At 40.5% G+C, this 14,314-nt stretch overlaps 1 protein-coding gene across 1 annotated transcript in view; it reads left to right on the top strand.

Annotated features, from left to right (window-relative positions):
* The window catches only part of RNF17 (ring finger protein 17), a 39,922-nt gene extending 26,415 nt beyond the window's left edge, over positions 1–13,507 (top strand). The window contains exons 25-36 of the mRNA XM_058018499.1: positions 229–344; positions 670–977; positions 2,096–2,259; positions 3,046–3,165; positions 5,547–5,627; positions 6,259–6,384; positions 8,723–8,827; positions 9,471–9,621; positions 10,550–10,685; positions 11,912–12,101; positions 12,427–12,528; positions 13,426–13,507. Coding sequence (XP_057874482.1) covers positions 229–344; positions 670–977; positions 2,096–2,259; positions 3,046–3,165; positions 5,547–5,627; positions 6,259–6,384; positions 8,723–8,827; positions 9,471–9,621; positions 10,550–10,685; positions 11,912–12,101; positions 12,427–12,525 — 1,596 coding nt within the window. The 3' untranslated portion in view covers positions 12,526–12,528; positions 13,426–13,507. The remainder of the gene's footprint in view (positions 1–228; positions 345–669; positions 978–2,095; positions 2,260–3,045; positions 3,166–5,546; positions 5,628–6,258; positions 6,385–8,722; positions 8,828–9,470; positions 9,622–10,549; positions 10,686–11,911; positions 12,102–12,426; positions 12,529–13,425) is intronic.
* Positions 13,508–14,314: the final 807 nt, after the last annotated feature.

The raw sequence follows: 14,314 nt of genomic DNA, 5'->3' as shown, positions 1-14,314 counted from the left end.
AGCAAGCTTTTACTCTACAACTCTTTTTAATGTCATGTGTAGATAGAATAGTTGGTAAAATCATTGGAACTGTCATATGGATTAAATAAATTTCTGTCTTCTCATGTGGGCACCAGTTGTTCAAGGATGTCTGATTGACAGTCAGTACCAATAAAATGAAAAATATGCCTGTAGTTTAGAGGAAATGCATATTTGTTGTACGTTGTCCAGCTCTCCCATTTTTTCCAGGAAAATGTTGTGGGTTGTGCATTGCCAGTGAAAATTCTTTGCAAAGATGAAACAGGAAAAATGACTGACACTTCTGAATACCTTATTGAGCAGGGTTTGGCTCTTAGAAACAGAAGGTTTGGATACTTTTCTTTTGTATTCTCTGAGACTCTGATGTTCATATTTGACAAAACTAATAAAATCAAAAAATTTGGATTGTGTTCTACAGTTCTAGCAACAGAACTCCATCTTCAGTGGACTTACTTATAATGTTTTATAATGAGTATAATGTTATTTATTGTATCCATGGCACATTGCAGTTCTCTAAGTTTGTTGATGAGATGCTTGACAGTATTTTGAGATACCTTTGCCACTTCTGTGTGTTACTTGTATTATTTTGTAGTTTTGCACTTTTGAAGTTCTCTGTCAGTTAATACATTGATATTTGATTGAATCTTCTAGAACTGGTAAAGCCAATGGGGCTTGTTTAGTTTCCAAGGAACATCTTGAAGTACATTTTGAGCAGGAGAACACACAGCTGGATGGTTGTAATTCCAAAATTGCATATGAAAGAAGCAGGACTGTTCCAGAGGAAAACACCACTATTTCAGAGAGTGAACAAAAATCACTCAAAATGCACGAGCCACTGCCTCGTCCAGAAATGGAGGAAGTGTATAAATCTCCCATTGTTCCTGAAGCAAAAGTTTTCCAGGCTGTAGTGAGTTGTATTGGAGGTGATGGAACTATTTATATAATACCAAAATCATTTGGTGAGTTTATGTATAATAAAATACATTTATGAATCTGAGTGCTCTTGGGTATCACATTTTATGCTGGAACACCTATGTGGTCTGGAAGATTCCTCTTGGGAGGTGATGTCTTTGGTGTGAGGGGCAGGGATTCTCTCCTTAAATCAGCTTTTCTGTCCTCCCACCCTCCCAAGCAATCCAAAAACCCAAAGCACTTGGATAGGCAGATTACTTGACTTTCTTCTTTGTGCTATAATGGGTAAAGCAGCCAGTGCTTTATTTTGTAGTGTTGACTGATCAAGTAAATGTAGTAATTATCTTCAAAGTGATGCAGATACAGTCATAAAGGTTCTTGGAAGTCAGCTTGGTTCTCAGATACTGCTGTATTTTTTTTCCTGCAGTTTAAGCTCAGTACAGTTTCTTCAGGCTCTTTATTTGCATTGTGATACATTCTATATCTCACAATGTTTCCTGTTTGTGCTGCTTGAAAGAATTTCATTTTCTTCTGACTGATGCAGTGTCACTCCTCAGTTCCATGTTAGTATATTGTGCTTTAGAGAAATATTTATGTATGAGAACATTAATTCTATCTTTTTTGCTCTACAAGTGCATTTAACTACTAGATTATGTAACTATTTTTATTCCTAAACCTTTGAAATTCAAAGTACAGTAACCCCACTTGCACAGGACTGTGTGTGCTTCCTGCAGTTCTTGCTGTAGGCTGTACCATAGCAGGAGAGGTTCTTCTGGGCACCTCTTCTGTGTTGTTTCATGGTGTCCTACCACTAAAACAGTGCTTTGAGAGTTGTCTTGTTCATGCTTTGTTTTGCTCTGATACAGTGGTGCCTAGGTGTCACTTCCAAAATTTACAGACTCTTCTACAAGTTCTTCTGGGATGAGAATTCAGAATTTCTAATGGCTTCAGAATTGGAAGTGCAGTTTACTGTTAGTAACTCTTCTGCATATACTAGATATTGAACATACATATTGTATCGCTGTTGGGAAATAGATTTTAAAGCTGCACATGTGTTTGTTTATACATGTCATCTGCATCTGATGGAGTTTAGTGATGGAAATATTTTGCATGAATGTTAGAGACTATTCTTAATCTCTTCTTTTATTTCACCTCCTCTCCCAAGAAACTGCACTAAACAAATTGATGGCTGAAATACAAAATACCTTCAAGGGCCTTGGTCTCCTGATACCCTACTGCTGGAAGAAGGGAGAAGCCTGTGTTGTAAGAGGATCAGACACTGTGTGGTATCGAGCTAAAATTGTGGAAGTCAGCGGTAGTACTCTGCAGGTAAGTTTGCTTGTATGGGGTAAGGGGAGAGGGTGTATGTGTATCTGCATATGTGCGTTTAAAAAAGGTATGTAATTCAATCCTGTAAAATAAATAATGGATTTAACATTTTTTCATTCAGCGGACCTGTGCAGTTGTTCATTCTGCTTAAAAGTCTGGATTGCTGTCCTCATTTTTACATTTATTTTAAATATCATTTTTACCTATTTCAGTTGTCACAGTTTTTCCTGTAGTTTCCCTAGTAATGATTAATTTTCTTAAGTAAAAAGCTGCTCTTGATTTCCTGTAAGTAATCCCTTTTAGGTTTTTTATTTTGCTGTTCTTACCATTTGTGGAATGCTTTGAAAACAGTTAGGTTTAGAATCCCATACCTGCCCTAATCCCCACCCAAAAAGTATTGGCTGTCTGTTTTGAATTCTTTCTGCTGCAAAAGTGTAGAACCTTCTTCTCATTAGCAGTTCATCTTACTTGAGCTGTTGAGTCTGCTCCTGACTTTTGAATGCAGATTGAAAAATGGATCCTAATTCACAAATTTTTTTCCTTTATATTTTAAACTGGTTATTTCACAAAAGGTAGCAATTATTGCAAGAGAAGTTTATAAACTGAATTTCTTACCTGCCACGGCACTTTTTTAAATCTTTTCTTGCTTTTTCCCTTTGTCACATCACTTACCATCAAACCATTATTCTTTTTCCTCCATAAAAGCAATGCTGTAAGCAAATGCATTCCCTTACTAAACTTAAGTATTTCAGGAATTATTTCAGGAAAGCTTTGCATTTCCTGTAGGTACAGTACATAGATCGTGGTTACATAGAGAGCATTCCTCAGTGTCACCTGTATCCAACTACATTCTACACTGGCATTCCTCCCTTTTGCATCCCGTGCCAGCTCTACAAGACGCTGCCGGTGAGTAGTGGCACATCCTTGTGTTGGTGGGTGCTTCTCAAATCAATACCCTGCCTGGTCAGGCTGGGAGGAGTGCTGCTGTCTTCTCTTGGCTGCAAGGATTCAGAGGAGAGATGATGAGGATTGTTTCAGCAGGTCCTTGTCAGGGCCCAGCAGGTTTGCTTTAGGGGGGGACCATGCTTGAAAGGCAGCTGTCAGTGGAGCTAGACCTTTGTGAGACAGCACGCTGCAGGCTTGGCAGGGGATACTCTGAAATAATAATTCAATTTGCAATAGCACCAACAAAAAGTAAGTCCTGGATTTCTTAATGCAGAATGGCCAGACAGTCTGAAATTGTCAAGTCCTGCAAAACTGTGTTTCTAACGTTCTGATCTTGGCTGTGTAGGAAACAATCTATAAACTAATACAGCTGAATTGTTTTAAGGGTTTTTGTCAGTAAGTAATTGGTGTGTAAATAACATCTTCACATACCATCACACCTTGCTTACTCTGAATGGTGCACTTAGTAAAAGTGACATACTGAAGTTACCAGCTTACTTTTGTTGCTGGAAATAGTTAAACTGATAGAGTAAGGAAGGCTGCAGGTGTGGTGGGGCAGGGACAGGCAGCAGACCTGCCAGGGAAAGCATGCCCAGGTAGGAAAGCTCCTGCAGCAGGTGGTGAGAGGCTGTGCAGCATCAGGGAGGCTGAGGAGGGGTTGGATGGCTGATTCCAAGTGCAGTCTGCAGTGAACCCGCAGCCAAACAGCCAGAAACCCTCCCAGCAGCACATGTGGAACAGAGAAGGGGCAATAATGCAGAAGAATGGAAGCTTGCAATGGCAAGGGCCTGCAAGAAGAAGAGATTTTCCACAGAGTGTGAGGTGTTCCTTGCAGCACTGCTCCCTCACTCTGCAGGCTGATGAGGGCAGAGCTCTCACATCAGGTGAGACGCCAGGGCTGAGGAGGGCAGCACCCTCTGCTCCCCGTGTAACCCCCAGTGCAGCTGACAAAAGGCTCCAAGGAGATGGAGACAGGAGTGGGTGCTCCCTTCAGGGAGGTTCAGAGGAGCCCATGTGCTGACCCAGCACTCTAGAGAGGGATGGTGCTCCTGCCTCTTTGTACTGGGGACATTGCTGAGAGGCTGCCAGGCCCTGTACAGTCCTCTCCCTGTTACCCAGTGCCAGGAGTTAGTTATCTACTCCTTTTGACACCAGTGATACCCCTCAGACTGCTCCTGGCTGTATCTACAGGGGTTATCTGCAGATCCCAAGAGTGCTTGTAGGGATCTGTGGCCTGCCAGTAGTTTTTTCATCAGTCCTGTCTGGCAGAGGGAAGGGCCTTGAAAGGTTCACTCCAGTCTGGTAAGTGAAGAAATCATAACTGTTGCCACAGCCAGTGGTTGGGCTGCTTGGATGATGGCACTCACTTTGAGGAGCCTGCTCTGGTGGGGTCCTGTGGGGCCCATGTCCCAGGGAAGAAGAGCCTTTTTGGTCCATAGGTGTGCCAAGCCTGGAGAGGGATCACAGATCAGGAGACCACCAGTGGGAGCAAGTCCAGGGAAGGGCAATGAAGATCAGAGGGCTGGAGAACCTCTCCTGTGACAGGCTGAGAGAGTTGGGGCTGTTTGTCCTGGAGGAGACTCCAGGGAGATCTTGAGCACCTTGCAGTACCTAAAGGGGCTACAGGAGAGCTGGGGAGGACTCCTTGTAAGCTCATGGAGTGATAGGACCAGGGGGAATATCTTCAAAGTGACAGAGGGCTGGTTTAAACTTGGTACTAGGAAGAAAATCTTCACTACAAGGATAGTGAGACATGGAAACAGGCTGCCCAGGGATGTTGTTGATGCCCCATCCCTAAAGTGTTCAAGGCCAGGTTGGAGGGGGCTTGTAGCAATCTGGTCTAGTGGAAGGTGCCTCTGCCCACAGTAGAGGGCTCAAATTTGATCTTTAAGGTCCTTTCTAAGCCAAACCAGTCCATGATTCTGTGAAAGACAGGCTTGTAAGCATACAGGTTGGACAGCAAACAGATACATCAGAGAATAAAAGTATTTAAGGTATTCTATGTTTTGTTGAGTATTATCTTAGATTTTGTTAGTATTTAGATTATGATTCAGACAATTTTGTACATGTACATTATTGCATACATAGTATTGGTTAGATTTGGCAAGCAGCATCTCTTTCTAAGCCATTTCAGGATCTGAAAATTGTGGGTTGCGTTGTCACTTGAATTATGATGCATCAAGTAGTAGATAATATTTAAATTATTGTAGACAACTCAAACTAATGTGTCTTCTAGTCAGGTTTCTTTTTTAATGGTTGTGTATTTCCATCTACCCTAAGAATTGGAAGAATATTACTTGTTAGCATCTTAATGTGTTGGTTTCTTGCTTTTCTCCAAATAGATTGGAAATTTTTGGCAGCAGGAGGCAGTAGAATACCTTCAAGAACTTCTCAAAAATGAAGAGGTTGAAATTCATGTTAAGGTAGCCTAATTTATTCATAGATGTGAAATTAAACCAAGTTTTGTTGTCTTTTTCCTTTTAACTGGCACTAGGAATGGTACATGAGGAAGTATAGCAGTAAATGCATTTCTTAGACAAAAAAAAAAGCACAACTAAACTTACTTCTCCTGTGACTTTACCTTTATTATAGTTTTCATGCCTTAAATATGTCCATTAGAGTTAGTGCTTTTTTTCACCCTGTTCATGTTGAGTTGTCATTTTGACAAGTAACCTACCTATTGGCAGCATAAATTGTTCTAAATTCTATTCTAAGTGATAAAATTCTAACATCATTTATTAAAATTATAAGGAAGCACATCGTCTGTATTGTCTGAAAACAAGCCACTTCAGACAGCTTAATGATAAATTGTGAAGGGGAAGGGTTTGAGTGAGCAAACACGGGATAATATTTCAGTGTCAGGATGAGCAATTGGTGCTTCCATATCAGAAAGAGATATTCCTATTTATGTTACAGCTGATGTTAATAGGCATATTGGTCTTGTGTCTTTGAGTGTTATACATAGCAACATGAGAGGTTTGAATTTCTTGGTCACGGTGTCTAAAACTTCAGCCACTATTACTGTTACAGTCCTGTTTTGTCCTGTGTAAATAGGAGTTACCAGATAACCCACGGGGCAAGCTGTCCATCAGCCTGTATTTTGGGGGCATGTCACTGTCATCCTTCATGGCATACCAGAGGTACTGTGTTGCTGAAGATTGCCAGGACATACAAAAGCTGGTGAGACTTGTGTGTGTGTGTGTGTCCCTTTTGCTGTTGCTGTTCTACCTTTGGAAAGATTATTCAGTTGCTTGTTGTGACCTAGGAGGATTTGTTACTTTTTTTAATATTTCTGTGTGGTTTTGTGCTGTAAGCAGCAGTAGGACTGAGCACACAGGTCTGCAGCGCAACATGGGGAGCTACAATGTGCTGATAAGACTCTGTGGAATAAAAAATTGCCAATAGTTTGTTCATGGACTCTGTAATGAAAAGAGATTTTTGCACTTCTGTTTAAAGTCTAGCTAGCATTCCTCTAGAAAACTACAAATAGGTGATACTTTTAGCACTTGAAGGGATTAGTTATTCATAGAAATATATCCAAGGATGGAGTAAATTAAATCAAATATTTCATCGTAAAGCCAGTGATTTATAGGGGAGTTACCTAGGTTCTTTATTCCAAGAGTCTGGGACATCTCCCCTAAAGATCATCACGTAAGATTGAAGTTTCCACCTAACTTCATTTTCTTAACACAAAAACTCCATACATAAGTAATTTCTCTGTATTTTTTTTCATTTTTTTGTTCCTTGAAATCTGAGGATCAGGTTTATTTAAATTGCTAAGACTTTGTTACTGCACTTTCCTCTTAATTCTGTTTAAGTCTGCCAATGTACTTTTCATTCCAACGAACATCTTTGCTTCAGAAAATAATTTTCCAGTACAGAGTCTGCTGCTGTCACTGCTGGTGCAAAGCTCGAGTTGTCTGCCGCTGGGCTCATGATGCAGTTAGAAAAATCCCTCAGTGTATATTAGAGCTGAGTAACCATGGAAAACCTCATTGTAACTCAATCTCTTGTTGCATTTTCATAAGGTCAGCACGACACACATCTTCAGCAAATTAAATATGGATCTGGAAATGAGATTGGTACCTTTAACACAAAAATTAAATTTGGAAAACAAAAATAAAGCTGTGTAAAAAGGTTGCAGGCAAGAAGCATTCAGAAAGCCTGAAGTGCTTTCCTCAAGGAATAATTGCATTAAGCAGATCCATTCCAGGAATAAGTGACTCAGAACAACTTGTAAGAAAACAGACATCAGAAGTGTTCAGTTGTAGACCAGAAAAGAAGCAAGGTATCCAGAACTCGAGCTGAACCTCAGGAACAGCAGAAGTTGGAAGCAAACAGCTCTGAACACATTCAAACATAATCAGCTCTGGTTTTAGAGACTCAGCAGCCATGCTCACAAGACAGCTAAAGTGCATTATTTTTACATAAGGTGTAACCATTATCTATTCTTTTATTCTGTAGTTTTGTAACTTTATTTCACAGCTTCAGATCAGTGATTTGGGCTGAGTTAAGCTGATAAGAACTTCATTCTATGTTGTGAGCCTTGCAGCTGCTAACAGTGGCTTATGCAGGGCTCGGTGCACCGTTGCTGCAGTGTCTCTGTCTTTGAGATGTGCTTGCCTTGCACTGCACTGATGAGTTAGGAGCTGGTCTTTGTTACCATAGGCAATCCTAGCTTAGGCACTAGCCTGACATTCCTGGTGGGGCAGTAGGATGTTGGAGAATGCATCAGAATCGCCAGGTGTGCTGAGCTTCACAGCAGTGACTCTTATTCCAGGTGTGTGTGTCCAAGTGTAGTCAGGTGGCTCCCAACTCACACTGCTCCTGATAGTTTTGCAGAAGTCTTCCATTCAGTTTGTGTATCTGTGATTTAGTTAGACATCCTTTCTTTACTTGTTCAAAGTATGTACTTTGAATGGAAAAAAATCTTTTTTTCCTAGCTAAGTTTGAGGAACATAATGATTTTTTGTACTGCATCCTCTGTGAGATCCTGCAAGGGAAACAAAGGGTCATAATTAATTGTTTCTTTTTCCAGTTACATATGTTGCTTCTACTTTTCTCTTGAGGCATTAATGAATAGTGTTCCTCAAGTAAATGTGTAAAAATGTATTTTGGAGAAATTGTACGTTTTGTAACACATCATGTTTTGAGTACAGGAGATAATACGAGCTGTTTTCATGACCTATGTTCTAGCTGAGCTGTGTGCCATATATCCTTCTAAAATATAATTTAGTGCTCCAGGGTTTATTTTGTGGTGAACCAAATGCAGTAATGACATGTAGAATTCAAACTGTAAAATACATGGTTTTAAAAGAAGATACACTGGACAATGCCATGCTGCTGAGAAAAATCTTTATCTGTACATTGCAATGTTGTTTTTTTTTTCATCAAGAACACACTGCTTACTGTTATTTTACACCTTTTTAGGTATCTCCTTTGTACCAGAAGTCATAGCTAAGTTAGTTTCTGTTTTGTTATTCAGTATGATGCTCAGCTGAAGTCTGTCTTGGTCTAGGGGGTATTTGAAGGAGACCTTTCTCCCTCGTACCTGCTGCAGCCACTGCCTGTTCCAGGAGAAACCTTTCCTGTCACAGTTACCCACCTGGTGTCCCCCAAGGAGGTCAGTGTGTCTCACATCTCACATGCTGCACTCCACTGAGCTGGTGAAAAGGAGAGCACAGATGGCAATCTCATAGCATTAGAGCCTGCAAAGTGGTCCTGAGCTATTGGTGCTATTGGTGCAGGGGGCTGTGTGGGGCAGCTCTCTGGATGAACACTGTTGAAATAACCTCATAGATGGGGCACTGAAACACTAATTGTTTCTCTAGAAAAAATTAATTTAAAGCATTACACTACTGCAGTCTGGTAATTTTGATGGGGTTTTTTTGGTAATTTTTTTTTTTTAAATAAAAAATAATTTTAGCATTTTCACAATCTGGTAATCTGGTATATTTTTTAATAAGAAAATAGGTTGTTGGAATTTAATGTGGCAGAACAATAGTGAATTTTGTGTAAGCCCACACAGTTTCCTGGAGTTCTGCCCAATCTCTCAGGCAAAAGGCAGAATGTCATGTGCATTGATCAAATAAAAGATTCCTATGTGGACTTTGAACGATGAAATAGAGAAGAAAGGGGAGCAAGGAGATGCTGAACCTTTCAAAGATGGGATCTGGATTAAAAGTAATCTTTCAATAATGGTTGGAATTCCTCATTCCTAAGTTAACTGCAAAAAATAGTAACATCAGAGCCTTTTCTTTACATAGGTTTATATTTGTCTTGATTCTTCTGAGAACCTTACAAAGTACTCTGCCACAGAGAGATCTGCCAGCTGTGACTCAGAGAGCCTTAGTAAAGCCCTGAAGTGGTGCAATAAAATTGTCAAGACACTTCCTCACGTAACAAACTTCAAAAAAGGTATGTTCTGTTTATTTTCCCTGTTGTTTTGTGTGGATATTTAGAAAGCCTGAGTTTCCCTTTGTATTTCTATGTATCTTTAAAGAAAAGTTTTGGAGAGTAAGGAGTAAGATCACACTACAATTACATGATACACTGTAATATGCTTTTACTGTTCATTAAATTGAGGCTTTTGTGTCATTCTCCTCCACTGGAAAATGATGGACAGAACTCAGACTCCCAGTGCCTGTTAGAGTTATGAACTGACTTTAGATCCTGTTTGGCAGTAATAAAACTTTACCCTACAGGTACCTGTCACTGAACTGTGACAATTTTATTAAATATTAAAAAGACAAAAGTTATGTACAGAAAATAATGTCATAAATGTTGAGAAGTTGTGTGAGCCCTAAGGATCACCACTTTAATGTCCACAGCTGTTGGGCCTAAATTAACACAAGTATGGCTTCTTAAACCTGGTGAAGAAAGCAGTTCTCACTCATACTTGATTCTGCCAACTCATTAAACTCTGGGTGAGGTTTTAGGCATGATCTGCCTCCTGTCTTCCAGACATGTCTGTTCACCTGGAGATCAGTCTATTTACTGACTGGAGTGTGCACATGTGTCCAAGTTGAAAAGCTGGAACATTAAACTGTTTGGGTCACTATCTTTTAACCAAGCAATTTGCTGTTATTTCTCACCATTGCCATGTGAGGCAGAGAAACTTGACTTAAATTGCATAGCACTGCTTGGGTTGGAATTCAGGTAGAATTAATTGGAGGATGCATGGAACAAAATTGTAGTAGTTTTCTTGTAGTATCTACAGTAGTAGATAAGGAAGAGGAGACTTAATCTTGGTCATAAAGTAAAGTGGATTTTCAGGATCAGTTTGTACTGCACTGAGTATTGTGGGGTGTTCTGTGATGGTTTTGGTTTTTTCTTTCTTTTACAGAACTGCCTTGCCTTGCAGAGTATGTGGATGGTTTATGGTATAGAGCAAAGCTCCTCTCTATTACACAGCTTGTGCCTGTTCAGATTCTGGTTCAGTTTGTTGACTATGGTACTTACTTAGTTGCCCCAACCAGCAGGTAAATAAGAAATAACTACATGTAAAATGTCTATGTGTATGTATGTATACACTTAAATCATAAAATATGTACTTAGAAATAAATATATGTGTGTTACATTTATTATATTTTTTTTCTAGAACTATGTATATATATTTTTTACCATCATTTACTATTGGATTTCAGTTAGTGAGAAAGTGGTTTGGCTGGTTAAATAATTTCTGTCTGTAGGATGTGGGGTTTGTGCACCTGCTTCTCTGTTTCAGGTTGTTCTGAGAAGCCCATTATTATAATATCAGATTTCTCCATTATCTCCACTTACTTAACCTGTGAGTGGGCTCAGGTTCTCAGGTGCAGAATCAGATTAACCTTACTCAAAACAAGGACTGAGCCCTCCAGGTGTACAAACAAATCCCAATCCTGTGTGACTGTCTTCTACACAGAAGACAGCTGGGGAATAAACTAAGGGATAAAGGAGTATCTGAGTGGAACACACCCTGCTCTGCCTGTGTGGCACGTGGATGTTCAAATCCCTGTTCTGTGCAGTTCTGAGATGCTCTGGACTATTCCTGTGCTGACACAAATGTGTCTCAGACATCCCAGGCTCTTAGGATTCCATAAGCCTGTCTGAATTTCTCATACATTTGTATATATATACACACACATATGTACTGCTTAATTCCAATGACTTGCTCTCAAGCTTCTTGTGGAATGTACGCATCCTTGCTGAAGATGATGCAGAAATGGGGATTTGAACAGATTTTGTGCTTTACAGTCTGTTAAGGTCTTGGGAGACAGTCTCTCCTGTTTCAGAGCTGCATTTCTCTGCTTCCCCTTTCCCTTGCTTCTTTAGAAAGATAAAGAATGGGGAGATGACAATGTAAACCCCAGGTACCTATTTCCAGTAGTGTGTCTAGAGCACATTCAGGTGTGAAGCATTTGGACCACAAAGGTTTGTGGAGCTGCACTGTGATTTTCACACTTGGATTCCTGTGCTGCAATCTGTGTTTGGGGTTCTGGGGAGGGGTCTCTGATGCTGGGCTGTTTTCTGATAGCTCTGTGCCAAGTCCTTCAGGGGGCCTGAGGAATTGTTGGGTCTGATGGTGGCACGTTTCTGTAGAGCAGGGACTCCAGTCCTGGTTCCCACTCCATAAAAGTGCTGTGTGAGCCACTCAGCCATCCTGCTGTCCTTACTGGCTGGTGGATTGCTGTGGGCGACGCTTCTCATTTTGTCACTTTGCTTTCAGGTTGCGTCACATACCTTGTCACCTGCTGAAGTACCCAGTGCAGGCAGTGCGAGTTCTGCTGGCTGGATTTAGACCTACTTCAGATGACAAAAACGTGGAAAGAATTCCTTATTCCCCAGAATGGAGCCTGAAAGCATTGTGGACCATGGTGGACTGTGTTGAAGGAAAGCGTCTCTCTGCTTCCATACTTGTAAGAAATGCCTTTTTTTTCCCCCCTCTCTGGTTCTTGCTGAGCCTAAAATTCTTTCTAGCAGTCTGATTTCTAAGTCTTTGTTTTACTGTGAATCCTCATAGTTTAAAATTGAAAACTATTTACCATGAAGGAAAGCTAAGAGAAAATGGTGTGATGTTCTCAATTCTGCAGTCACAAAGTTTCTGAGCATTCCTGTTATTTTAAAACCAGAAGTATTCTTTTTATATTCACGGTTCCATTTCGACAGTGAGTGTAGCCAGTAAAATCTTTCAGTATCAGCTTGAGGTTTAAGTGTGTAACTGTCAACACTGTAATCTTTCAGACTGTTTCACCAGAGGTTACCATTTCTCTGTATGGAGATGACAAAAATCTGGTTCATCTGAAGCTGATAGAAATGGGTCTTGCAGAGTTGGATCAGTGACACGTAAGTACAGTGACCATGAACTACAAATTCATACCACTGGGGAGGGATGATTGCAGAAGTTCTAAGCAAAGTATAAACTGCCAGTAATGTGGACAACTAAAGTTTATTAGAGAAAAGATCCCTTCTGTCCACATATCCATTCTATTAGTAAAATATTTAACATAAACCAAAAAGTTGTTAATTTTTAACTTCTTTACATACCATTACTGAAACCCACAATTAAGGCACTGAAACAAAGAACCCTGGGGTGGTATAACATAAAGAGCTTCTGCTGCCAGTAACTGAGAAAGGCACTTTGCACATGTGGCAGTGTACTCTGCCCAAACAATCAAAACTCATCTTTTTTTTCTGCTTTTAATCTGTGTCAGGTGGTGCTCAGTGGTTGCTCAGGCAAACATGCATGCTAACATGCTGGTGTCCACATGTCTAAACAAACGTGGAATATTTTAATGAACAGCTTTATACTATGTGTATGAAGCTCTTCATTAGGGTTATGTGTTATCCATGGGAATATGTGTTATTGATGGGGAATACCAGGGACTTATAGTTTCAGATTTCTTGGCCAACCTTGTTACGTCATTTTTCATTCCCCTTTATTTATTCCCATTTCCTTCCCATTTAGTAAGCACTCTTCTAGCAAGTGTGAACAGGTGATGTTCCTAACACTTTCTAATATTGGAATAGTGAAACTATATATCCACATTCAATTTTTTCTGGCCTTGGAGCCTTAAGTATTGTTCTGTGATACCTTCTCATAGGAGTAGATGGAACTCATGCATAGGGGTGAAGAATTAGATCAAAAGCTGATGCTGGGACATTTTTTCTATTATCTTGTTCAAAGACTTGGAGGGAAGATCAAGTTTTATTATTGTGACATAACTCTTGTTTGTGTTTCAGGTTTATTTGGTGACAGACATTTCCACCCAGCACGAGATAGGGAGCAAACAGCTGGGGCTGCATTACTGTCTTTGTTCTGGAACACGGTTGCATTGTTGCTGGTTTCTGTTTTCACTTTTGGGTGTTGTTACATCTCTTTCACTTCAGAGTTTGGGAATAAACAGTTTGGTCAGCATGCACCTGAAAGCTTATTTTCCTTTACTGCTGTAGTATGAGAGTCTGGGTGTCTCTGCATTGTACTGAATCCTTTACCTGTAAAGCTCAGCCCCTCCCAGTCTCTCCAAGGAGAGCTTTGTCTAGATTATCAAGGAAAACACTTGTGTGAGGACTCCATGGCCTTTCCAGGCAGGCAGTTCCAGGGCTCAGTCACCCTCCCAGTAAAGCAAAGCAGCCTCTTGCTGCTCAGAGGGAACCTGCTGTGCTCATGCACACAGAGCCTTGCACATGTGAAAGCAGGGGTTATAGCTGACCTCTTTGCCCAGGCACAATGGCACAGACATGGAAGGATCCTGTCACACTTCCAGTACATATTCTGGTACTAACCAGCCACATCCTAGGTGCTATTGCAAATACCCCAGAGAGCTCATGCTCATTTTCAAAATATTTTCATTTAAAGACCAAAACCCCACTGTTTATCACCCATCTTGAAAGCAGCTCAGCCCTGAATTATGTAACAGCTGCTGTTTGAGTAGTTTAACCCAAAAGTCCAGGACCTGTCTCTGCACCCAGCCAGGGAACTTCTGGGTGAGAGTGAGCACAGTTCTCATTGCCACCCTGTGAGCAATAAAGGGCATAGACAGAGTAAGGACAGAGCTTTCACTGAGGAGAAAGGGGAGGGGGCAGAGGAGATAAAGAGAAGAAAGTATCTTCTACCATGTGAGAGAAGGAA

Source organism: Melospiza georgiana, chromosome 2 (genome assembly GCF_028018845.1).
Source record: "Melospiza georgiana isolate bMelGeo1 chromosome 2, bMelGeo1.pri, whole genome shotgun sequence".
Classification (NCBI taxonomy): domain Eukaryota; kingdom Metazoa; phylum Chordata; class Aves; order Passeriformes; family Passerellidae; genus Melospiza; species Melospiza georgiana.
This window is presented reverse-complemented; position numbering and strand designations above follow the sequence as displayed.